The sequence below is a fragment of the Zonotrichia albicollis genome, chromosome 6 (assembly GCF_047830755.1).
Source record: "Zonotrichia albicollis isolate bZonAlb1 chromosome 6, bZonAlb1.hap1, whole genome shotgun sequence".
In the NCBI taxonomy this organism is placed as follows: Eukaryota; Metazoa; Chordata; class Aves; order Passeriformes; family Passerellidae; genus Zonotrichia; species Zonotrichia albicollis.
In genome coordinates, this window is record NC_133824.1 from 29,755,232 (window position 1) to 29,780,882 (window position 25,651).

The 25,651-nt window shown below is 39.6% G+C and overlaps 2 protein-coding genes across 3 annotated transcripts in view; one reads left to right on the forward strand and one right to left on the reverse strand.

The window, feature by feature from the left end:
* The window catches only part of GANC (glucosidase alpha, neutral C), a 31,761-nt gene extending 30,327 nt beyond the window's left edge, over window positions 1-1,434 (reverse strand). The window contains exons 1-2 of the mRNA XM_074542972.1: window positions 1,300-1,434; window positions 166-228 (exon numbers count right to left, since the gene is read on the reverse strand). Of these exons, the coding sequence (XP_074399073.1) occupies window positions 166-228; window positions 1,300-1,328 (92 nt within the window). The 5' untranslated portion in view covers window positions 1,329-1,434. The remainder of the gene's footprint in view (window positions 1-165; window positions 229-1,299) is intronic.
* Window positions 1,435-1,563: 129 nt separating this feature from the next.
* TMEM87A (transmembrane protein 87A) lies at window positions 1,564-25,509 on the forward strand. Of its 2 annotated transcripts, none has more exons than XM_074542978.1 (20): window positions 1,564-1,699; window positions 3,152-3,209; window positions 6,673-6,770; window positions 7,556-7,672; window positions 9,271-9,324; window positions 9,427-9,483; window positions 11,066-11,225; window positions 11,939-12,000; window positions 13,871-14,054; window positions 14,839-14,938; window positions 15,676-15,769; window positions 16,029-16,100; window positions 17,761-17,869; window positions 18,989-19,047; window positions 19,261-19,364; window positions 19,729-19,802; window positions 20,955-21,016; window positions 21,926-21,981; window positions 23,191-23,221; window positions 23,546-25,509. In XM_074542978.1, exons 1-20 carry the CDS (start codon window positions 1,568-1,570, stop codon window positions 23,585-23,587), a joined length of 1,725 nt encoding a protein of 574 aa, XP_074399079.1. In that variant the 5' UTR covers window positions 1,564-1,567; the 3' UTR covers window positions 23,588-25,509. The 2 variants fall into 2 exon arrangements, with proteins under 2 accessions (XP_074399079.1, XP_074399080.1); XM_074542979.1 differs by lacking the exon at window positions 16,029-16,100 and adding an exon at window positions 16,658-16,726.
* Window positions 25,510-25,651: the final 142 nt, after the last annotated feature.

Genomic DNA, 25,651 nt, shown 5'->3' on the forward strand with positions numbered 1-25,651 from the left:
CTTTAACAGAAGACATTCTGGGTGTAAGACTACATGTTTTAAAGTCCGCTGATTACTGCTTGCTGATAGGTAAGTGGAATGCTCACCTTTGGAAGATAAATCCTGAAAGTAGAAGACTTGATGTTATTAAAAGTCAATGCGTAACTACACTACAATTCTCCATACCTGTAAAAAGCAATCTGGTTGCATTTCTTAAAGTTGCTTTTGTCCACAGCCTCATCTTGGACACTAGAAAGAGCAGATAAAGGAAGTATTTAGATGTGTTCATCACACACCTGCTGGATGATCAAATGATGGGGGTCCTTTTCAAGAGAAGTCAGGATTAAAAACAGTGAAGAAAACTCTGGTCCAACATAAAATGTGACGGACCTTGATCTACTGTGCTTAGATATGGGAAGAGTTTCACGCTGAACCATTTCTTTTTAAACTCTGAAATTTTGAGAAATGATTGAATCTATGACAGAAATGGATTTCAGCATAGCTGAATTCTTATGCATTTTGAAGCCAAACCTCCCTCTGCAGTCATTACGGTTAATTATTATTTTCCAGTAATAAGAATGGAGAAATGGGGAGGACTGGCAGAAAGGAAGTAATACTGCACCCTTTTCTTCAATCTTCAGTGGGACTGACAAAGGAGGGAGGCTTCCGATGGTCCTGATGACAGCTCTATGTTATCTTAGGCTTGAAGTAACTTTTAGATTTATTACATAACAGTAAATTTTTTACTTGCCTGAAAGAAAATGGGCTGCCAGTAGTGTCTATCACCAAAGTATTTCCCAGATTATGCTGGGCTCAGACGGAAGGGAATAAAGTATTAGTTCTGGCAGATAAAGTATTGATGCTTACGGAATACTTATTAATTCCATACATGCAATATAGGAAATGCAGACGGCACCCATTGAGGCTCAGTCACAATTACAAGTCCTCGATTATTATTTGAGATCTCACAGTGACCGTATACTTAGATCACTCAGCCCTTTCCATTTTTGATTGAAGACACGTACGTCCTTTCGGGTTTTGCTCCAAGTTCGTGTGCCTCTGTTGGCGCATGAACGCGGTGCAGCCCCAACTACCCCTGGCGCTGCGGTTCCGCTCGCTGCTCCGCTCCGCCGCGGGAAGGCTGTGCCCGGGCAGGGCGGCGAGGACAGCACGGCACGGCCCCGCACGCCATCCCGAGCCCCGACCCGCTGCATGGGCCGGGTCTGACCCCGCCGCTCCCCGCGGAAACCGGAGGAGCCTCCCCGGCACCAGCGGGAGCGAGGAGAGACCGGCCAAGGAGCGCCTCCCCGGCTGCGTTACCTGACTCCCCCCGGCGTCCCCGCCTCCATGGCGGAGCTGCCCCGAGCGACCCCCGCGGAGAGAAGGGGGGGCGACCCGCCACGCCAGCCGGGGAACGCCGCGGGCCCCAAACGCGACCGGGCCGGCGAGTGACACCCAGGGGCGGTGACAGCCCGGGCCGAGCCGAAAGCGGCTCCGCCCAGCGTGGCTCTCGCCGGCCCACGACGGCCGCGTCCCTCCGCGGGGAGCGGAAGAGGCGCGGCCAGCGCGGCGGCCTCCGTACGGCGGGATGGCGGCGGCGCCGCGTTCCGGGGGGCGGCGGCGGCCCGGAGCCGTCCTGCTGCGGCTGCTGGCGGTGCTGCTGCTGGCGGGCACGGCGGGCGCCGGGCAGCGCTCCAAATGGCGGCTGCCGGTGCTCCTGGTGAGTGCGGGGAGCGGGGCCGGGCCCGCCGCCGCCGGGCCGGCCGGTGTGGCGACGGTCGGAGCGAACGTGTGCGGGGGGGAGGCCGTGGCTGCTCCGCGCGTCTTCCTCGGGCGGCACGGCTGCCCTCGGGCGCGTCTCGCCCAGGCCGCGCCTCTGTGGAGCCTGAGCCGGAGCTGGTGCGGGGGCTCGGGGCCGTGGCTGCCTCCTGCCTCGCTGCCGGGCTTGAGCCTTCTCGGCGGGTCGGCGGTGGCGGCAGGGGAGAGAAGGCTTGTGCGGGGAATAATCCAAGGGGCGGCGGAGGGAGAGCCGCCCCTGTGAGGCCCGTGGGGAAGGAGGGAGTGTCTTGCCCGGCTGGTGCCCGGCCTCGGTGGGCCCTGTGCGGGAGAGGCCGCCCTGCGCCCCCCGTGCGGCCGGGCTGGCGGCCCGCACTGCCGGGCAGCGCCGGGGCCTGGCCTCGGGGAAGCTGGGCCGCTGCAGCGCTGGACCGAGAGAGATGTGGGCCTTAGCGCAGGTGAAGGGATTCCGGCACTTCTCATAAACCCTGCCTGCTTGAATTTGCATGGAGGAAAGCTGTTTTGCCTCAAATTCGGTCGGACTTTATCAGGCAGTGAGAGTACTATGTACTTTATGTGAAGCTTTTGAGCCTCAGGAGCAAAACTGAAGGATCACGGTGAATGCTCCTATTGGTTCTTAGAACAAAGTTTTTTTTTGTTGGATGGTCCAGACCATCTCATCAGCAAGAAAATGGTAATCATTTCAACAGATATCAGCGTGAAGTTGATTCCGCTTGCGGATTAAAAAACCCCAAGCCTCTTAAACCGTCTTCAAGAGTATATTGGAGGGTGGTGAAGCGTGACTGGAAAGTCCAGTAAGACTGGCTCCAGATTTGACATTTGCTTTCACTACTGTATTGACTTAAAACTCAAAATGGAAGATTATGTTTACTTAAGCTCATGACATTAAGCCTGATGCCAAAAGATGTATGTATTTTTCATCTATTAGTAGCTCTATAAACTATTATGCTTATATAATTTATTAGCTAACTTCAGTACTTCTCCTACCCTGTTAGGTTAGACAAAGACATTCCTGGAATCCTACTATGATCTTGCTTCTTCAGTGAACTCAGGACATTTCACTTTCCCACGTATTTAGGGATAAGCAGCGTGGGGCTAGAAGCAAGGGGGAGGCTCCAGTAGGGGGTCAAACCAAGAGGGAATTTACTTCATTTACTGTCCTTCTAATTGGGGATTCTTGTCAATTATGCTGATTTGCTAAAGTTAGAAAAGTGCTGAAGCCCTACATCATGTGTGTGCTCCACCATAAGTGCACCTGGAGCACTGTCATTAATGGTAACTGCTTTTCATCATTTCTAACTTGCTTGGCTTGTGATTTTATGTCTGATAAGGTGTCAAACCCACTAATACCTCTTCCTCTTTTGTGCCTTTGCAGGGGAAGAAGTTTAGCTTTGGGAAGATTCTCTTCAGCAACACCACTATTTTCCTGAGATGTAAGTGGTTACAAGGAATTAACCTGCTCTCTCTGCTTTTTGATGCCCCTCCTGTTTTTAACATTTGGAACTCAAAACACTGTGAAGTGTTTAACTGCACTGGCCCCAGAGACAGCTAATCTAGCACTGCATGAAAGCCACAGCTCTGATATGGTTGAGTCTGTTAACAGCCTTGGAGCTTCCCAGTTGTGATCTGCTTAGGTTGTAGCAGAAATGAATGGCTCTATTCATGCTCTTTGTGGAGAGGGCAAGATGGGCAATGGGAGCACCACTTGGTTTCATATGGTGGGTAACCATGTATGGGGTGTGCTGCACTGTGCTGTGAGATGTGCTTTTCCTATCTAAGATTGTTAAATGTCTGAGAGATCTGGTGCCAGCTGGACAGGGGCTGTTTGTATGCTGATGAGAATACAGAAGGCAATGTTTTTTGAGGCCTTGTTCCTTATTAGCTGAGTGCTTCTGGGTGTTGTAAGGGAATGTTGCACACTGCAGCAGAGCTCTCCTGAGAGGTGTTTTCTCCTGATCCCAGTGCGTGATTGGGATCATCGAGTTTGTTCTGTCGAGCAAACATGTTGGCAGCCTTCTGATTTCTTCTGTGTATTGCTCTTTGCTGATCTGGCCAGGTCTATGGGTTATGTAGGTTTCTGGTCCAAGGAAAGTTTCTGTGAAATACCCTCTTGCCTGTGAACATGAAGACAGCATCTAGATGGCAGTAAGATGTTATAGAAGTGACTAGTTGATTTAGAAAGGTGTGAAATCTTTTTTGAACACTTTAAGTGGTTGTTTGCACCAGTTTTTACCATTAGGGAAGGCTGTTTAGTCTCTGTACTTGTGGTTTTTCAGGTTTAATTTCCAATACATCCCCTTCTTGGGACAGTTTTTCAAGGAGAGTTTGTTGAAGTGCCTCTCTTGATCCCACATGAATCTGAAACAGGAGGGTAGAATTTGAGTGGTTATTAGAGAAGGTGCATCACTTCTGTGTTAGGGCTTTCCCACTTGACAAGTTAACTGACCCCCTGAGGTTTGCATCTTGCAGTGAGACAATTGCAAGTGTACAGCTGCAGGATCAAAATGAGAAATCTGCTGCTTGGGAAGAGGAGTGGGGGTTGAAAGGGTATTTTGGTGCTTTGGTAGGTTTTAGGCTTTCTTGTCTGAAGTTTAATATAAATAGTGTATTGTAGTGACATGGCATCTAAGATACAGGTCTCTGAAGTGATGTGTGTGGTAAATCTACTTGTGCCAAAAAAACAGAGGGATGGAGCTGAGGCATAGGAAAAAATGATTTGTTGTAGGGCAGATCTGTCAGTAAGAATTGGACCCCCTGCCTCCTGATGTGGAATTGAATTACACTGTACTTTTAACCTTTAAACAGGCATTAAGCCTTAAAATTCTTTAGTGAAGACACCTGTTTTACATATCGGTGTGATTAAAAGATTGGCGTGAACTTGAAAAATGAAAGAGGAAGGAACAAAGGCTGGGAACTTATTTTTTCAGACTAGATGAAACTTAAACTGCATCTGATGCTGGGAAGCTTCAACTTTGTGATTTTTTTTTTTCTGCCCATGCTTGTGTGGAAACTATTCTCTTTTTGTTTCCTGTCTGTTGCCTCGATGTGTGATGTTTGTGAGGACAAAATGGCCGTTGTTGCCAAACATGATTGCTCATGGCCTGTTCATGGTTTTCCTGAGCACCTGCATCTCTTTTTCTCCTTTTTTTCCCCTCTTCTTGATTTTTGTTTTTTTTTTTTTTTTTAAATCTGTATGGCACATTGGTGTCTGATGCTTTCTGCTTCTGTTTGGGAAGATTGCTGCTGGCATGCAGTGTTGTCAATAATGAATTTATTTTTATCTAGTTTTTTGAAGTGTTGTTCTAGAAGGCATTTAATTTCTTGTATAGGATCATGATAGAAATCCTGTTCTCTGTAAATGAGTACAAAGACTGCATTCAAGCTGAATATTATTGGCTTTTGTTTGAAGGCTGAGGATTTTAAATTTCCATATTGCTGAATTCAGTAAATGCCATGGATAATTTTTCTGAAGTACTTCCTTTTTAAAGTTTCTGTAATTTTGATGTTTGCAGAAATTGCAGATTGTTCTAGTGACCTATTTTACCTCTGTGGGTGCTGCTGCTGAATATGTAGTTCCCTATTTATTTTTCACAGAGAAAAAGTATTTAAAAGGGGTTTTTGAATCTTATTTTATGCTAGCACTTTTTTTGAGATACTCCTCGTTTGGTCAGTTTTATTAGAAAAGCCTGTGTCACCAAAGAATTTGGCATCTGCCCATGTCACTGCAGTGCTTTAGTTTCCTTATTGTGCCCTCTGCAACATCTAGGGCAATGTGGAACATATATACCTTGTTTTCATGCTTACCAGAAGGTGTAATAAAGAAACTCCTTTTTTTTAGTGATTTTGCTTAATTTTTTGGTATTAAAAATGTGCTTTAGTACTCACGAGGTATAAAGTAGGATTAGTCAATTAATACCTGGTGGCAGGGTTTTCCTTCTAATTGCTTTTTCTGCCTGGTCAGTATGGAAACATTGCTTAGAAGTGTACATGTAAGAAAGTTGTGGATGCCTCCTCTGATATGAATGTTGCCTGTAAAGTTGTAGGAACTTCTTAGCCACTGCAAGTATCTGTTAACTCAAAAGAGTTTTGCCATTTGCTGACTGGGGAAACACAAATGTAATAATCTGAATAGCTCTTCCGAGACTCTGAATAGTCACTGCTCATTTTATGTAAGGGTTGAGCTTGTCTTCTTAATGTCAAATTCTCTTCATTGGGCTTTAGTTTAAGAATGAGATTTGAAACACAAAACCCCCACACAACCTTTCCTGGCTAGGGAGAAAGTCTTGTGTTTCACTTTTCATGCATGTTGTTACTAAAGTAAATCACAGAGGAAAGGTGTCTTACTGCTGTTTTAGGTAGCATTGCAGCTTAGACAGCATGGGCCAGTGTGTAGATACCTTGTGTGTCTTTTGGGAGGCTGGTTGTTGACTGGCACAATCTTACCTTCATTTCCTTGGTGATGGCATTGATATATTTAAATTATATGTGGAAATGGCTTAGCATTATCCTGTTCCTAGTTTTCTCTGCCTGTTACATGTGCTCCTGTCTCTGAAAGGGAGGCCCTTTTTGTGTGTTGGAGTTACTGCTGTTCTCCTCATTTGGTATTTGCAGTTGCAGAAATATCCTTGATTGTCTTCAGAACAAAAAGTTTCCAAATGATCTTCAGCTCTTTAATAGAATTGTATAATGCTATAATGGAATTCTGTTCACATGCTTCTTTCTTTCACTGAACAGTAATGAATTACTTGAGGAAAATATTCTATTGTTTGGCTTTCAGCTTCATGTTTAAAATTTAATTATGTTGGTTTTGCACAGAATGGAAGAAGAAACCTGGAAGGCAGATGGTGTCTTACATATCTCATGTTTGATTTTTTGTTTGTTTGTTTGTTTTCTTAGTTGAAGGAGATGAAAAAGCTTGTGACGCCTCCCAGGGTTTCAATGTGACTTGGTACTTAAGATACTCTGACTGCTACAATGAAGTCTTCAACTTTGGGGTAAGAATTCCATGGGAAAACGTAAGTTATGGTTTTTAGAGGTAAGCAGGTTTTGGAAGGAGGGGGTTAGAGATGTCTCTCTTGCATCCACGTTGTGATTTGGGCCTGAAAGACACATTCTTCCATTGGAAGATAACAAACTTATGGAATAGAATGGAAATTATCCACAGCTTGCTGCAATTGCTGACTTTTTTGCGTTTTGGATCAGGTGGAAATGTTTATCAAAATTGTTTTAAACCGAGATCCTAAGTGAATGCAGTGACTCTAAAATGAGTGAGTTTATGGTATATGAAAATATTTGCAGGAATGCTTAATGACAGTGAATAGAAAAATTTGAATATTTACATATTAAGTCTAAATTCTGTTCTTTATGGCAAGCATTAGCAATTTGTGCAAAATGTATAATGTTTCTAGCTGATGTGGTAGAACATGGTTGTGCTTTCTATGGTTAATGTTTTTCCATGTTTACTTAAATTAATAATTATGTTGTAACTACTAATCTAACACAGGACCGAGTCTTCGCTCTTTAAAATGATAATGCAGAGTTTGTTTGTGTAGACTGAAGTTTATTTTTTCTGCTACATCTCTACTTTTTAATTCTTACTCGAAGCCTGTATACCATCATTTCTATAGTCTCGTGTAGTTTGGATGCCTTTATTCTACTAAATTTGATTCAAGAGTGTGTGCAGAGCAAAACTACGGAGCTTTCCAGGTGTTGTAGCTGTGTGCTGCAATAAACCATTTGAAGTACTTGATGCTAACCTAAGTTCCACTCTGTTTGGCAGGATGAACAAGCAGATACCTATTTTGGGACTACAGCTGAAGAGCATCCGGGTTGGTCAGGATACTATGCCACTGCTTCTCTCCTCTTTCCAAACTGCTCTGAGCTCTTCAGACCTCAGGTATGGGTAGAAACCTCAGAGTTTGCTCTGCTGTCTTATACAATATATAGAGAAGGTGGTAATTCCTGGTAGATCTGTTGGCATCTTGTCTAAGTACCACTGTAGGATGGGAGGTACTTCTTTTTATCTGTTTATGACAACCAAGCTGTGATGATGAGTTCTTAATTTTCCTTCACTTCTGGCTTGCTCTTCAACGTTTTGCTCATGGTAGCGAGAAAACCTCAACCAAATCCTGTAGAATTATGTACAGAACAATGTTCTTTTAGTTTGTGGTTTTGTATTCTGAATTTGTTTCATGTACAGGAGGCTACTGCTAGTTGATTAGAAGTGGCAGCAGAGTAAAAATCCCACTAAACTTGAATCAATAAAGGACTGGCATTTATTAGTCAAATAATGAAAATGAGTTTTGAAAAATGAATTACTTTAGCACTCATGGAGTAGTAGTGCTAGAATATGTTGGGGAAAAAATCAAGTAAAAGCAACAAGACAATGCAAAATTAGCATGGGGAAGTAATGTGCAGACATCAGCTCTACACCAGCTGTATATCAGCAGACTGATGTAATACCAGTGTAATTTGCTGTCTTTATTTAATGGTATACTTAAGAATTGAAGGCAAATTATGGAGTGTTCCATCTGTGCTCAGCCATTCCTCACGTAGACAAAAGATTATGGATAGAAAATACTGGGAAATGTCTCATAACTATTGAAGCTAGTGCTGTGGGTTGCTTTTTGGTATTTTTGGTTGTTTGGGTTTTTTAATTAAGAAAAAAGACTAATGCCTAAATATGGCTTTTAATAATCTATTTGCATGCCTCTAATTCCTTTGATGTGTGAAGATGGCTTGAAAGGTTTTCAAAAGGAAAAAAAATCGATGATGCATGCTTTTACTGTTTTTATTTGGTTTTGTAGAAGAGATCTTGTGAGTTCACCTGTGTAACATGGATTTGGGCATCCTAACTAAACATACTTGTAAAAGTCTTTAAGGTTTTAAAAATCTTTAAGTTTTTCTCCAATGTCTGGAAAGTCTGTGGAATTCTTAACAATATATTCTTGTCAGATACTAATTTCTGAAGTTTCGTGGCAATTTCTTCTCTAAATGTTCAGCCTTATCCTTGTGGTGTAGCAGTTTCACTAGATTTTGAGTCACCATAGTTCAGGAGAGTTAGAAAAAATTTGATCTCTAATAGGCACTCACTCATCCAGGGACTTACCTTTGCATAGATTAAGGCAGAAATCTCAAAACCCTGTATCTGTTTGTGGTGAATTAATCATGTGATGGGCATACACAACTGATTCATGTTTCAAAAAGAAAATGAACTTCTTACTATCATGTCTGGTTTCTACAACTAGATGCCTGTTATTTGAGGGGAGGAAAAGTAACTCTCAAATTACAAAACGTTAAGTATTCAAGACTTCTTGCACAAATGGACAATTGTTTGATTTAGAAAAATGAAAGCTCTCCAATACAACTGTTTAAAGAATTATGAAGTTTGTTGGAAGCTGTTCTGATAATGTCATGTTAATGTGTGACGTGCCTATAAATGTTAAAGTGCCTATTAAGTGTCTATAAATTATTTACCTGTTTTATATCTTGCAGATTTTCTATAAAGAATTTGTTCGTCCAGAGCCTCTCTCACCTGAGAAACAAGAGGTAATTTTCCTTTCCTTCTAATGATGCAGTGTAGTCATGGAAAAGGTAGTTTTGGCATATTTACTTGTTCATTTTTCTGGTTTTTTTTTTTTTCTCCCTAAGGGCTTAAAAGATAAGAAGGAGAGTGCAGGAAATCACACAATGGTGACAGATAAAACTGTATGTATATTGAATTTAGGCATGGCTTGTCATTCAGCAGTCTTATTTTGGTTTTGTTTGCTTTTTTAAAATTTATATTTCTTTGTGTAAGAACTTGATGGTAGCATATTCTATGGTTTTTTGACACCTGGAATTTTTTAGCTTGAAACTAGGTAGTGCTGGGAAAACAGAAAACAGAGTAATTGCTTCTTCTGTAAGTGAAATACAGAACTGATACAATTCCAACCAATGGTATAAATTAAAAAATAAAATTATTTTTCCATTGTAATTTAAAAGAGTAATTTAAATTATCTTCTTTAAATGATGACTAATTCTTACAGAATACATTTGGTTTTGTCTTCTGTCAGTTTTTTTCAGAGATGTTATACTTAAAAAGTTTACTGATTACTTCATAGTATTTTTATTATATATTCTATTACTAGGAACATTTCTCAAAATAACTTCAACTTTAATGTCCTGGATGCCAAGAAAGAAAATGTGTTTTACTCCTTGTGTACATAAGGGGCCATTTATTGTAAAGCTGAAACATAAGTAGATGCGTACAATTATGTAGTAAAGAATCAATGCAGCAAGAAAAGGTGGCATTTTAAAGGCAAAATTTGTGTATATAAATTTACCCATTTTCTTTCAAGTTTACTGCATTTCTAAGTTTTGTGTTTTTATGAATATTAGCATAAACTTTTTTTAATATATATAATATTCTATTTGCTTTGCATCTTGCAGTCAAGAGGTTTCTTAAAAGAAATGCGTGCTCTTGATACTGACTTTCTCTTGGAGAGGCCTTTATAAAAAAAATCTTTATTGCAGTTCTGGAGTAGTCATGGGAGTGGCATACATGTAGATAATCTAAGTTTTAACTTTAAAGCTCTTAGTAAATAGTGCGACTTCTGAGAGATCTAGAGCTTCTTCACTTGTGGAGTTAACAGTTCTGTGTGCTGGAACTCCAAGATACCTCTGATTTGATGTATGGTGCAAATATTTATCTGGACAAGGTTCCTCTATTAGTTCACTGGCAAGATTTGAGCTTTGCAAGTATGAGAGCTGTTGCAGGGACTGTAGTAGTAGTGTCCATAGGAAATGGCTACTATGGAAATCTTTTACAGCTAAGCTTCTTCTGTATTATGCTGTAGAATTCAGCCTTCACCAGGGAGATGAGTTCTGTAGCTCTGCAGTTCCCAAGCAATTGACTTCAGTAGGAATCTCTGTGGTGGTCCTAATGCTTCTGTAGTGAAAAAAGTGTGATGCTTTCTTGAATTCTTTGTAGTTTTTGCAGTACCTTTGAGTACTTTTGCGGTAAGCCAGTGTTAGATTTGCAGAAAAAGTCCTGATCATCTCCCAGGTCTTTGAGGATTCTTCATGAATCAAACAACTAAATTTTAAGTGTGATGTCTAATAAGTACCTTTAAAATTCCCATATCAGATAATTATTAACAAGTTTTAGGTCTTGGAAGAGATGAAATTTGTATTTACATGAAATTTGTATTTACATTTGTATTTACCACTCATATATGGCCAGTCTACTTCTGTCTTTTCCTTGTCTCCTTGACTGTGCACTGTTTATGTGGAGCTGTTTTATTTTCAGGCAATGAATGCTGTTATCAAAACTTGGCGAGATGGGCCGTATATATTTATTGTGCAAATTGTACAAACTGCAAAGGATTCTACTGCAAAGGATTCTGCTGCCAGGCTTAAAAGAACTGAAAAAACAACACCTTCCTCATATGAGAGCAAGCCTTTTACAAGTAAGATAGCTCTTTACAGAGTCAACTGAAAATACAGCACTATTTTATGTATTCCCAGTCAAAGTATTCTAAGGTGCTCTTAGCATATACTGTATGGTTTAATTTCATAAGACACTGTCTTTCACTTCACATAGGTAGGGTATTACTACTGCTCATTTAAGAAGAGAGGTAATTGCTTCTCTCTTGAAGATCCTGAGACTGTTCTGTCAGTTTACTGATAGAAGTCAGGAAACGTCAATCCCAAGCGTTTCAATTTTGAGGCTTGGTTTTTTTGTTTCAGAAATGTGCAGACCAATACAGTGATCTATACGAATAAGTCAAAACTTAGAGTATAAAGATTATAATTATCACAATTATTATTGTATTCTATTTAACAGTGCATTGATAACCTATTCAAACTTCAGAGAAATTGAAAAATCCCCTTAAGAAGTGAACATATATGTGTTTCTGAATTTTTCCTGTTATACATGCATGTCCAGCAAAAATTACTTTTAAGTACTGCTATGAGTTACTTAGTAATGGCATGTGTAATTTTAAGCTGCATGCTTTTTGGCTGAGTATGTTATGAGTCTTAGGTTCATTAAAGTGCAAGTTAGATGTTAAAGGCCATGTGAAGATGTGGAATTTCTTTACACTTAAGTGAAAGTCAATTAAGTCCTGGCTTCCTCCTTTTGGTTCTTGTTTGATTTTGTAATTGGATTGTCTTTTGACAGTGACAGTAGAACTGAAGGGGCCGTATGAGTATCTTTCCCTTGCAGACTACCCTCTGATGATTGTAAGTAAACCATCTTTTTTTTGATCTATAAAATTGTTGGTTGATTTGAATGTCAGTTAAATACACTGCTGTCATACTTCTGGAAACACAGAGCTAGTTTCTCAGGAGCAAAAGTTACTTAGCCAAGGGTGTTTTTTGGTTTGATGGGCTTTTTTTGTTTGTTTGGCTTTTATTTTTGTAATTAGTACAGGATAGGGGAGATAGACAGAGATTTCAGTTCCTTGCAGGTGCTGCCAATGTTGTCCTTCTCTGGATTGTTTGAATTAATGGTTGTTAATTTTATGTTCCTGAAGTTATCAGTATTATTAGCTCTAAACTGACAAGTTTTACTGGTGCTGTTTTTCTCCTTAGCTCATGTCTTAGAAAATCTGCTATTCTGTGCTTTTGTTTGCAGCTACCCTTTCATTTGTCACTGCCTTCTTTGTTCTTTTATAGCTTAATCTCGCTTCCTCCACCAGCTGTTTGACACCCCATGAGGAGGTCTTTAACACTGCTTAGCAGTGAAAGCATAATTGAGCTACCAAGAGCTAATCCCCGTTTTATTCAAAGGAGTTATTGACTTGGTTTCTAGTTTCTTCTGTTGAGAAGGCTAAACAATGAAGGAACTTAAAATGTTTATGTAGTGAAGACAGACTTTAGCTGGGGATCAATAGCAAGTAAGGTCTCTAGCTTGACTCTATTGGCAAGAGCAACCTGTCAATAGAGGAGCCTGGCAGCATTTCTGAAACATACATTTTACTTCCTGGAGAAGCAAAAAGCCTCCAGCAGCCCTGTTGAAATGTAATTCATCAGTGAAAATATCCCATGTGACAGGACCAGAAAAGAATCTGTATCTTTAAATGTTTTCTCAACACAGCATCTGCATGTGAGCTATCTTGCCTAGGTTCTTAGCATTTGAACTGGATGAAATGGTCAGGTGTGAAAATGTGTAAGGATCAGTAAGCTATTCTCCTAAGGAAGGTGTTTTCAGTTTGTGAAAGTTTTGGTGGATTGTGCAGCTAAGAAATTAAGTGTTTGCTTGGTTTTCTAAAAAAAAAAATCTTACTTCTGAAAGAGGACACTGCTTGATTATTAAGCACTGTCCTGTGCTAACTACTTCCTGCTATTCACTTAATGTCTTATTCTCTCCTTATTCCTCTTTTTGCCTTTCTTTGGTATGATAAGAAAATTCAGCATTGAGTAACACTGTCAAGCTTATTGTTTGCTGTATGAGACACACCATGAAACGTTCTTCTGAAGCAAGTAACACTGAACCAAAACTGAATCAAAAATCACAAAATCTTAATATCTAAATGAATATCTGGATTTCTTTGTCAGCTGCAGGTTTTTTGCTGGCCTAAAACTTGGTAAAAAGCTGAGTTTGCTGGAAATCAGCTCTTGAGAAAAGTTGTCAAATTATTTCAACACAGGGCATGCAAGCATTGGTTGCTCATCTGTGTTCTATGGAATGGTGTCTAAAGGTGGTCTGTGAGTTTATTTGCAGAGTACTGTAAATGTATGATGAAGTTATTAATAGAAGAATACGTGAGAACGAATAGAGTTTCTAGTACTTGATGATTTGCTTGAATTCTTACCTTTTGGAATCTAGTAGCATGTATCTTCCTTGGAAAAAATTGCCAGACTATTCTTCAAGGGAGAAATTGCGCAGAAATTCAGTTACTCTCATTCCCTTTGTTGGTAGTGAGAAATTAGACTCTCACTGTTAAAGAGTCCAGAGAAGACAAATGAAACAATGCTTGTCTATTTAAAAACTTCCAAAGTTGCTATACTAGGGGAGAAAATAGAGTTGTCTTACAGCTGTGGAATGGAAACAAGGATATTATTTTTCTGGGTCTAAAGTTCCTGTGTCTTTCTTCTTTTTGTGCAATAGTTTTTCATGGTGATGTGCATTGTGTACGTATTCTTTGGGGTTCTGTGGCTTGCGTGGTCAGCCTGTTACTGGCGGGATCTCCTGAGGATCCAGTTCTGGATTGGTGCTGTTATCTTCTTGGGAATGCTGGAGAAAGCCGTTTTCTATGCCGAGTTCCAGAACATCCGCTACACGGGCGAGTCCGGTAGGTGGCAGCTGCCTTGTGCAGGATGATTGAGGGGACAGCACTAATGGCTTATGCTAAATTGGGGTGGCACATACATGTTAACTATATGGTTACTTGAGGATTGTTTCAAAACAAAGAACAGGGAACTAGAGTTTCTGTATTTTTGTATCTTGTAAACATGGTGCTCTGTGTTCTTCTGATGCTAAAATGCTGTTGCTTTCTCTGACTCCTGAGAGTAGTGTCTTAGGTATATAGAATGCTACATTCTGTTGCTGCAGTGCTGGTTTTAAGTTTAAAATAAGACTTGCTCAGTGTAGCTTGTAATTAATTTCTCACAATTGGTAGAGACCTTGGAAAGATACTCCCAAACTCCTTGTTCAACATGACAGCATTGTGGATACCTTAGTATTCATCCCATAGCCTCATAATCCATATTAAGAGATTCCCTTTACCTAAAACTCTTTTATTCTGGTTTTGAGTTTTCAGACTGGATGCATACAAAAGAAACACTGCAAGTAAAATATCATTATGATTTTGCTAATTTGCTAATGGTGCAGAAAGTTTTGTTGGTTGACTTGTTTGGAAGAGTATCCAGGCTGGATGTAAAATTTTTCTGTAGCTTTTTTTTAATGCTAAGTGACCTATCTTTTCTGAAAGCTAACTCCAGAAGTAGATAATAAAAAGATTATGCACTTCATTAGCCTACTTTTATGTCTGCTCTCATACTATAATTGCATGCAGTAGTTTATAAAACAGAAATTGCATTTTAATGCCCTGTCTTTCTCTTCTTTGCTTTTGGTAGTTCAAGGAGCAGTAATACTGGCGGAACTGCTTTCTGCTGTGAAGCGCTCCTTGGCTCGAACTTTGGTCATCATAGTCAGCCTGGGATATGGGATAGTCAAGTGAGTAATTCTGTTACAGGCTTTTTGTGATCTGTTTAAAAGGGTTTTCACTATTGGTTTTTAAGAATTTAGGGCAGTATTCATCTCCCTGTACTTTGCTTGTCTAAAGGTAAATGCTTTAGTTAAGTGCTCTGAAGATCTAGACTTCTTCTGTAGTAAGCAGAGACAGTTCCATACTGTGATTACTCTTCTTTCCATCTACTTCTGTGTGCTACTGTAGGGTGATTTTCTGAGTCATTACTGAGATGCTCCACTGACTGGAATGGGAAATTTATGGGCCTGCCTTCTGAGAGAGAGGAAGCTTATAAAAATGGGGTAGGGTCAAGAACCATTGATAGGGGAGGGGATCTGCCTCAGTAAGATTGGGGCTCATTTGTCTATCCACAGCTGTATTCAATGGTATAAACGCATGCTGGGTGGCAGTGGGAAGTTTTGGCAAGTGTGGGTTTGCTGGGGACACTGGTGAGGAATTGGGGTGAGACTAATTGAAATGGTCATAAAAAGCTAAACAGGTTAACTAAGAAACAGGACTCTTGCGTGTCTCTCCCTTAGTCACATCATACCCAAGACAAAATGAATAGTAAGTTTCAAGCACCATAATAATATTTCTGGGTCTAGATGTAGCTTGTTACAAGGACCTTTTATTCATATGCTTCATACCTTATGTTTAGATTCAAGTTGACATGACCTTACTTTTTGATTTCCACTTAATCTGAATTTCACGTTGTTTCCTACAGACCTCGCCTTGGAGTGACTCTTCACAAAGTAGTTATGGCTGGAGCCCTTTATCTGTTATTTTCTGGCATGGAAGGTGTTCTTAGAGTCACAGGGGTCAGTAACAACTGCTTGAATTTTCCCATATGCCACAAACATATTGGCTGTATGTACTTGTGTGAACAGCTACTTTCCCTCCCCCTCCCCAACAACCAAACCAAATTCCCACTGCTCCAGTTTTGGAGGCTGTGCCTGGGGAAGTGTGTGTGAGTGGTGATGCTACTGGATTCGTTAAGTGCCTCTTGGGATGTAGATTTCTGTTATTCTGGTTTTGGTTTAAAGTATTTAACCTGTCGTATATTTGATACTTTTCCAGTTTTTCTATGACACTGTGGCTCTGATAGCAAACTTGGCCCTGTCCATGATTGATGCCTGTATTATTTTGTGGATATCCTTTTAAAAGCTGCAGAATGTATGACCTTGCTCATAGCTTATTATTTCTGTCTTGTCCTTGAAAGGAATAAAAGGTGTTTTGCTTGTTTCTGTTAGGACTTTGATAAGTTTATGATGTACATGCAAAGGCAAGTTTTGCCTTTTTAGTCAAACTCATGGTTGCCAATGGAGCTTTCAGTTCATCCATGGATAGTGTACAAGATCTAATTACTGCACCTCTAACAAGCTGGTTGCTAATTTTCTGTAATGGAGATGGCCAGAGCAATTAATCACAGCAGCTGCCTCAGCAGAGACTCCTTTTAACAGTGCTAGATTGACTTAATCTGGAAAACTGTTTCTTGCCTTGCTGGTGGAGAACTGTCAGTGTGGTATTGTCAGTTCCTCTCTGTACATTGGACAAAACTCTTGGTTTAAGCCCTCTGTTTCTGTAGCAAAACTTGGAAGTGTTGTGGTGGCATACTGTTGGTTTCTCATAAAACAGCCTGACCCTTCTTACTTCTCTACTTTGTTTTCTTTTCAGTTTGTTCTTATTGGCTCTCTCTTTGTCTCCAGGCCCAGAATGATCTTGCCTCCTTGGCTTTTATTCCCCTGGCTTTCCTAGATACTGCCCTGTGCTGGTGGATATCCTTCACTGTTTTACTTGATGGGTTGTGTTTTCTTTTGAATTTGTTTTTTTTTTTGAGTCTTTTCTTGGCTGAACTTTTTTTTTAAGTAAGATCTAAGTGTATATTTTTTTTGTACTTCTGGTAAAGGTTATAGAAGTTCTATAATTGAGTGTTCAGGTAAGCCTCTGCTGTTTTTGCTGAACTGGTTGTGCCTGTGTAAAGCTGCTCTAAAATGTATTCTGTCTGCTATCAGTCTCTCATTGTTGAGTATGAAAGTATTTTGCCCTAGTGTATAGCATGTCATGGCACCAGAGCAGTAGCCTTTGAAGAAAGGAATCAGTTTATGTTTTAGGGAGAAGGTTGCCTGTCAACATCAAACCTAAAAGTCTCTGTAAAATTCGAACTGGTCTTGAAGTCAAGTGACAAAATGAGGCAGTGTTTATTTTTTGGTGTCTTGATGTGTTCATTTTAAGCAACCATAATCTTGTGTGACTTTAGCAATTGACATCAAATGCTGAAGTTGTGTATGGCAAAATCCCTCTAAAGTGTTCTTAGCTAAAGTCAATCACAAAAATGTTTAAAATGTGAATAGCTGGCTGCCCAGCTGTGACAACCACAGTTTTCCCCTATCATGATGTCTCTCCTAACCACTTGTTTTGTCACTGTGGAAATAAAGAAAAAAAAAAGTGAAGGCACCCGTATGCATTAAATAGATATTAACTATTTTCTGGTTTCTGGTTTAGATTTTCATTTTCATTTATCAAAAGCACAGCCAACTCTTTCCTGAGGGAAAAGGCCATAGTCCAAAATAGAGGTTTGGATGCCATCTTTGTGTGAAAAGAGTTATAGGTGTAGATGATTAAATAACATGAAAAGGACAGATTTTGCTCTCTTGAGACCTTTGTCATAGCATAAATCTTCTACTGAGAATAGTCTAAATTTTTGGAGGGTTAAGTGTGTGATTGAGAGAGTTGTTGATCATAAAGTTTGTGTCCCCCTAAGTTTGTGACTAGCTTGTCCCTTCAGAGAATTTTCCTTGACTTTCCATACATATTCATCAGCTTAACTCAGACAATGAAGCTGCTAAAACTTCGAAGGAATGTTGTGAAACTCTCTTTGTATCGGCACTTCACCAACACACTCATCTTGGCAGTAGCAGGTAAGCAGAAAATTTTTCCAGTTAAATAAAAGCACTTCTCATTTCCATATAGGGCTTGATTTGCAAATTTTAAGTTTGGTGGCCTTTCTGTAAGTACAGTCAAAATTCTTGGTATCTCTAACACTTGACCCATTTCTAAAAGTGGGTCTTTGCCTAGTGTTATGTCGATATTTCAGAGATTGTGGATTATTAGTCCTGATGTTAACAAGATCAGTAGTTCTATGCAGCTCCTCTAACCGAGCACTTTTGTCCCACTTCAAGCTGCCAGGGCCAAAAGTTTATTACTATCTTATGCTGTTAACTTCACAGAGATACTTCTTGCCAAAATTGTGATACTGATGTATGTGATGGGGTTTTAAGATGTCTGAAGATCAGAGTGATTCTTAGAAAAACTGTATTCTTAGTTTTGTTGCATAATGCCCTATCTATTCTGGAAGAATACAGATTGAGTTTCTTTTTCCATTTATATGTGATCAACTGAATTTCAAGAATAAATTTGTTGGTACTTCCAGGTTATCTGCTATAAATACAATGAACAGAAAAGTTTAATGACTGTGCTTTTTTATTTAAACAAACAATCAAAAAGTACATTCCTTTTGAAAATTGGCTCTGATGAAACCCCTTTCAGCACCTGGTTCTTGGTCATCTTAAAATACTTAAGTGGAGGAAAGTCTTTTCTAAAACTGTGGTAAGAGCATGGTTGGCCTGTTGGAACTGTTACAGGTCAGGATCTGAATGCTTAAGGCATTCAAGCAGATCAGATTGTTCAGTTATATCAGGGGTAAGGTCAGCTTTACTTGTCAAGTGATAATGAAACCATGATTTGAATGCTAGATGAAAGTGATATAAGAATAATAAATAGTAGTTAGGAGTTGGTTAAATACTCTGTATTTGATTTATGCCTTGTGTCTGTAAAGAAACATGAGTAAAATATACTGGTCTATGCCTAAATTTCTAAGGTCAGTGCAGTAGATCCATTTCTTGTTTTCCAAAACTATTAAATTGCATTTCAAGACTTCAGGTCTTTGATCTTTGCTTGGGAAACACGGTCCTGTTAGTTGGGTATTTGGATTGATATCTTTTGTAGTAATAAGCAGCTTGTTTGTTTGAATATTGCAGCATCTATTGTATTCATCATCTGGACAACCATGAAGTTCAGGCTGGTGGACTGTCAGTCGGTGAGTTTATATTAAATGTTTTCTACAATTGCTGCCTCTTGATAAGTTTATATTTGGCAGTGAAATTGCCACAAAGCACCACAGGCTAAAAGTATCACTTTTATGGGTAATGAGCCTCTTTGACAGATGCCTATAGTTCATCCTTGGAAAGAGATGAGGACATGACCTTTCTTGCTTCACAGCATCTTTCATTTGCGCTGGTTTTCTTGACAGGACTGGCAAGAGCTATGGGTGGATGATGCCATCTGGCGTTTATTGTTTTCAATGATCCTTTTTGTCATCATGATTCTGTGGAGACCATCTGCTAACAACCAAAGGTTCAGCTTTTCTTACCTCTTTCTAAAAATCCTGGGTTGTAGGAATGGTTGTTTATTCAAAGAGTACTGGTGGATGATTTTTAGTTGCTGTCCATTGATCAATAGGAATACTAAGCAGTGTTTGTAGGGAAAGGTAAACCTAGAGAAGTTACGTACATAAAATCCAGTCTGTTCACGGTGCTCAGCTTATTCCAAAAGAAGTAACTTAAGCATTGTTTTAAAGACTGACACTAAACATAATCAGTGAGGTTCACAGAATAATCAAGCCATGTATGTGTTGGAGTAATGGATCTCTTGGGAGACAAGAGATGGAATACTAAGGTAGCTTTCATTCTTTCACTTCTTTCACTATTCTTTCACATAGGTTTGCTTTCTCACCACTGTCAGAAGAGGAGGACGATGATGAGCAGAAAGAGCCAATGCTAAAGGAAAGCTTTGGTAGGAGAAAAAAAGTTTTCCACTCAATTTCAGTGTTGAAGGCAGTTCTGTGGAGGAAGGTGTCTTGCTCTCTGGCAAAAATTGCCGTTGATACACAGAATTCTAGAGGAAACACTGGCTTTATGTTTAGTATTTACATCACCTGTTTAATTCTGGGATTTTCTCTTGACACTGAAAACACTGCTACTGCTGTGGTTGCTTTGCCCTGTCCAGTGGGCTTTGTTTCATTAAATATGTCATGTCTTAGGTTTTAATCCAGTTGTGATGACAAGCATCTCTTGGATATTATTGCTAGACAGAGGTTTAGTGTGCAGTTCTTTTAAAATCCCATTTAAGAATTTTCAATAATTATCTCTTCTCTCAACTGTGAAATCTTCTTCATTCTTTACATTAGGGCTTAGCATAGTAATGTCCAGTGTAAATGTAGGAGTGAATATGTTTATTCATGAAATTGTCTTTTGTAGCACCTCTCTTTGTAAGCTGTGTGAAAGGTAGGGCTACATGCCTACTGCTGTCTGTCCACAAATCGGTTATGCTGGGGTATATCAGTGCTGTTTGGCTTGTTTAGGAGCTGAGGAGAAGTATGTAATCCATTTGGTGCATTTGGCAAACCAGCACTATATGGCTGCCTGCCAGGCCACATTGCTTCTCAGCTTTTAAGGCAGCCAGGTGGCTGGTGAGCAGTCAGTAGGTAAACTTGAGGAACTGCCTGTGTCTCAGAATGGCTGAGGCTGAAAGGGACCTCTTTAGGTCATTCTGTCCAAGCCCCCCTGCTCAAGCAAGATTACCCAGAACACATTGCCCTGGGCTGTGTCCAGATGGCTTTTGAGTATCTTCTAGAGCAGAGATTCCACAGCCTCTCTGGGAACTATGTCTGAGTTCTATGCTGCTGATGTCTGGCTTAAATAAACGTACTAGAAGTTTATATTTCCTAGGTAAAATTGTAAAATTTGGTAAAAACTACATACTCCATCTGTCAGGAAAAAATACTGCAAGCCTTTCAAAGGGGAAGCAGTTGAAATCATTAGCTTGTCTAATTGTGTCTCTCTGACTGAGGTGAAATATCCTGAATGAACACTCAACACTTTCATGTACAGTCTATGAACAATTATAATTCAGTTACCCCAATCTTTTTTCTTTTTTTGGCTTCAGAGGGAATGAAAATGAGAAGTACAAAGCAAGAACCAAATGGGAATGTAAAAGCAAACAAAATTGTGAGTATGACCTCTGTACTTCAAAGAATATAAGACTCATCTCTTCTTTGTTAACTTTTTGGTTTGCCTTGGAGTGTGAGTGAGCCAAAGTATCATAAGTTAACACAGTACTGCTGAAAAGAAAATAAATACAGGTTTCTCATGAGATTTCCTGTAAATACGATGGGAACATAAGAATTCAGTGTGTTCTTCAGTAATGTTTCCATAATTCACTGTAGAGAGAACTGTACAATACAATTTTCTGATAGTGATTAATGTATTATTTTAACAAATCTGTCAGTCTGAGAGGGAGGCTGAGACATATTTTAAATAAATTGCCCTCTGATTTTGAGATTGGTGATTCATTACATAAGTGGGGTGATGTATATATTTTTATCTACCTACCTAAATACTTTGGAGGACTTGCATTTTTTTCTTTGTGGCTATAAGCAAGATGTTTTCACATTTATATAGGAGGCCTAAAATATGTCTTGGACTCTTTTCATAGAATTCGTGCATAAATTTAAAAGTGGAAAGTACCTGTAGGAATTCATTATAATAGCAATCATATTTTTGTCATTAGCATTGTTTTCTCAAGAGTTGGTTGCAGCTGTATACTATTTACCTGAGGATAGATTAGATGAAACTTTTCTGTTTTGCAAGGGGGTGGTGTTGAGGACTGTTACAGAGTTCACAGCAAGTGGGTGGGTTTCTCTTTACTTTTTTTTTTTTATCCTTGAAATGTGTTTTCTGTAATCCAGAAATCAAACTAAATGAGGGTTTTTTTGTGTGTGTTTCTATTTAATTTTTTAACTGACATTAAAATACCTTTTTTTTTTTTTATCAAGTCAGTTGAAAAGAAATAGGCTTGAAATGACATCATTGTGGAAAAACTGACTTTTGTTTTCTGTTTAATTTCTGTGATTGTAGCAAGAGGATGACCTGAAATGGGTAGAGGAGAATGTTCCTTCATCAGTGACAGATGTGTGAGTATTTCTGTAGTCTCAATAGAGGCAGGTTCCTTTCCCATAGGAATACATGAGGATGCCTTATCACTTGTATGCTGCACTTCCATGGGCACAGGTTGGGTGCAGCCTGGCACTGGCCTCTGATCCCTTGTATGGAGTCTGCAGGGGTTGCTCACAGGCTGGCTTAAGGAGCAGTCCCTTGGTGTGTGAAACCATAGACTGGTCTGCATTTTACTGAAGTTAAATCAATATTCATAAATCCAGAAAACAAAGAACAAACAAACCCTTTCTTGTGCTCTGAGAAGACCTTTGAGTATCTTGCTGAATATAAACCATAGAATAATGTAATCCAGTTTTCAGCTTTATCTGGAACATGTGATGTGATTTTTGTGCTTGTGGTAATGTAGTCAGCTATGTACACTGTCTATATCTCTTCTGCTTTTAATAACTTTTACATGTTAGAAGTATCAGTGCCTGTGTCCACATTTTCCATAACAAAACTGAAGTTCATAGATCTGTGTATTTACAAATTTGAACAGGTAATTTTGGCAGAGGATCTGGATTGAAGTACAAAACTTTGCTTGAACTTAGGTAAAAAAAAAAGAAATTAGGTGAAGATTAAAGAGGAAGAAAAGTGCATTTTCTCAATTGAATTTGGTTTACCCAGTTCTAGTACTTATTTTTTGAAGGCTGATAGGATTCCTTAAACAAAAAAGGACTAGACTGGTATAAAGTAGGAGAGGGTAATCTGAGGTAATTTGAGGTAATCTGTTGCAGGTTTTTCTGTTTCTGAGAGTGTGATCAGGGTTGCGAAGAGCCAAGATCCCAATAATTGGGAGATCTGTTGTAGCTGGAAAGGCTGAAGTTCCAGTGGAACTTGTTTGACTTCTGGGACATGTTTTTATAATATGGTCCCATATTGTAAATGTCTTCAGTGCAGTTCAGCAGTGTTCCTGTATGAGTGAAGCAGCTTATTTCATGGCAACTTGAAAATTGTTCACTTGTTAATGGGAACCATAATACAAAAGCATAAAAACTGTGAAGGTCACTGAGGATACTCCTTGGGCTCTTCCTTTTTTGTCTGTCTTTCTCTAATTTCTTATAAATTGAAAGGTCTGTCTTCATTGTTTCTTTTCTGTGCCCTAAAAACATAAGGTTGAAAATGGTTGTCAGTATGCTCTTAGTATGTGCTCTAATTATTTTAACTTCTTTTTCCCCCCACTGCAGGGCTCTTCCAGCTCTTCTGGATTCAGATGAGGTCAGTAAAGAAATCTTCAGTTCAAATTAGTCTTCTGACATGCCAGGGGAGTCATGAGTCAGTTGATAAGGTCTTGGCTTATCAGAGCTGGACTCTGCTCATGTCAGCACAACAGTAAAATACTACAAGAGGGGAAGGATAGTGGAGACAACCACAATACAACTTTTTAAAGTACAAATGTGTTTTAAAATAAGTGGTGTATCTGCGATGTAAGTTGGACTCCTAACTTAAAATGCATATGAGTGTTGTTTGTGTGAATGTGCATGTTCTGAATAATGTAAATCTACTGGGGAAAATTACAAGATTGGGTATTTTATTTTCTAGGAAAGAATGATTACCCACTTTGAAAGGTCCAAAATGGAATGAAGAAGTAGCTTTTTGCTCTTGGAAGTGGAGACACCTCTTTTAAAGTTGCTTGGTGGAGCAAGTGCATCCTGCTGATTTGTCTCTTGATCTCAGCCTTGAAAGTTTGATGCTTTAATGTCATGGAGGGTGTCTTGCTGTGGAGGAAGTTCACAAGGACATTATAAAACTTCTGGAAATTTGAATTTAAAGTTGCTGCAAGTTTGGATTTTTAAGCAATTGACATGTGTACTATTCCAGCACCTTCTGTAACTTTTCAAATATTTAATCTGTGAAACTAAAATTCCTAATGTCTGCTTGAGGAGTTTATATTTCGATGTTACAATTGACACTTAGAGATGAACTGCCTCTACCTGTTTGGGGGGAGGGTGGGGACAGATAGAAATAAGCACTGAAGAAACAACAGACCCATTTTCTGGTAGATAACAGCTGCTGTTGTATGTCATGTGGTCAACATGCATGAAAGAGTTTTAGAGAGAAGCTCCTGTTGATGAAGAAAATGAAGATGCCAGAAAGGAAATATTTGGAAAAGTTACAGTGATAAGAGTTTTTAACAAAATCAAGTGCAATTTTATTCATAACACTGTGTATGAAAGATTTTCTATTTTAAATGCCATTGACCTGTAGGTAGCAGCTGCCTAGAGCTAACACTCGCTGTTGTGGCACATCTCATTGCCGGCAATGTGGTGGATGCCTGGAAAAACGATTTGCCCCTGCCTTTCATGTGTTGCATGATTTAATTTTAAAAAATACCCCAACAAATAAAACAACAAAAGCAAACATCACCAGAACCACTCCTGCAGTGCTCCACAAGTGCTTGACTACATGTTAAGCAGATATTAACTATATGTTTCAGCAGAACTCTTCTCCCCTTGCGTGTAACATCTCCCACCAAGAAGCTGGTACTCCTCTGTGAGAAGATGGCGAGCACTGCCTGCCTTACTTGAAAGAGGATTTATGGGGAGTCCACGGTGCTGGGATAGTTCTGTTCCCAGTGTCTGTTTAGAATTGCTTCCTATGTAAGTGATTTGATGCTGGGCTTTCCTGTCCCAACTGGTCCCTGTGGCCAAGAGGTACTCTGAGATCACTGTGTTTCAGTCGAAGTTGCAGGTTTCTGTTCTATATAATTGCATTTTGTTTCTCCTTTTTAAATGAAGAAGAGCTTTTGGACAATGTTCCGGTTTTTGCTTGGCTGCAACAGCTGAAGTTGCAGTAACTTCCTCATGGAAACCTGTTGTGGACTGTATGACAAAAGCTCTAATTTGGGTTCACAACCTTTAGAACTGATGATTAGGAGGCAAGCAGCAGCTGGATATCTAGGAAGCAGATGTGGCTGCTGCTGGAACGGCATAGAGCATCAGGTTTTCTGGGTCTTCTCATAGCTATGTCAGCAGAGGTGAACATGTGCTTGTACTTCATTCATTCCACTGTAAGGTCTGGTAGCTTAGCTGTAGCTCCTCTTTATCAGCAATTCAAGCTGAACATGGCACTTTACAGTAGCTGGGGCACAAGGACACAGCATCTTCTGCTAGCTGTGTTGTGGGAAGGGCACAGGAAAAAAAGTGTGGCTATAGCACCTCGCTGCTTCTGCAAGAGTTGCTGGAGATCTTCTGCCATCCTCTTCAGGCCACAGATAGAATCTTTAATTAGAAAACACTTCTAATTTGCCCTGCCTAGTTGATATAGATGAAAAAGGTATTTACCCCCGTGTCCTTTTGGGGAGATGAAATTTTTTTGTGAAATAAAGCTACACAAAGCTTGCTATTTAAATTTTTTTTTGGTTTTGTTTTCATTTTTAAAGAAATCCTGTTGGTTTGGGTTGTTTGGTTTTTTTTGAAACACATAGGTAAAAATGTTCTCTACTAGAAGCACAAAAGTTTGTATGTACTATTTAATAAAGGCTAGGCAAAGAGTAGAAAGGCTCACATTGTGTCCTTCCAGTTTCTTACGCCTGCTTCTCTGACATGAAGTGTTACCACCTTCACAAATCTGCCTGATTTTAGCTCTTTAGTCCATGGTATGTATAATGCAGTTAGTCGCAACTTTTTAAGTTCTCACTTCTTTTTA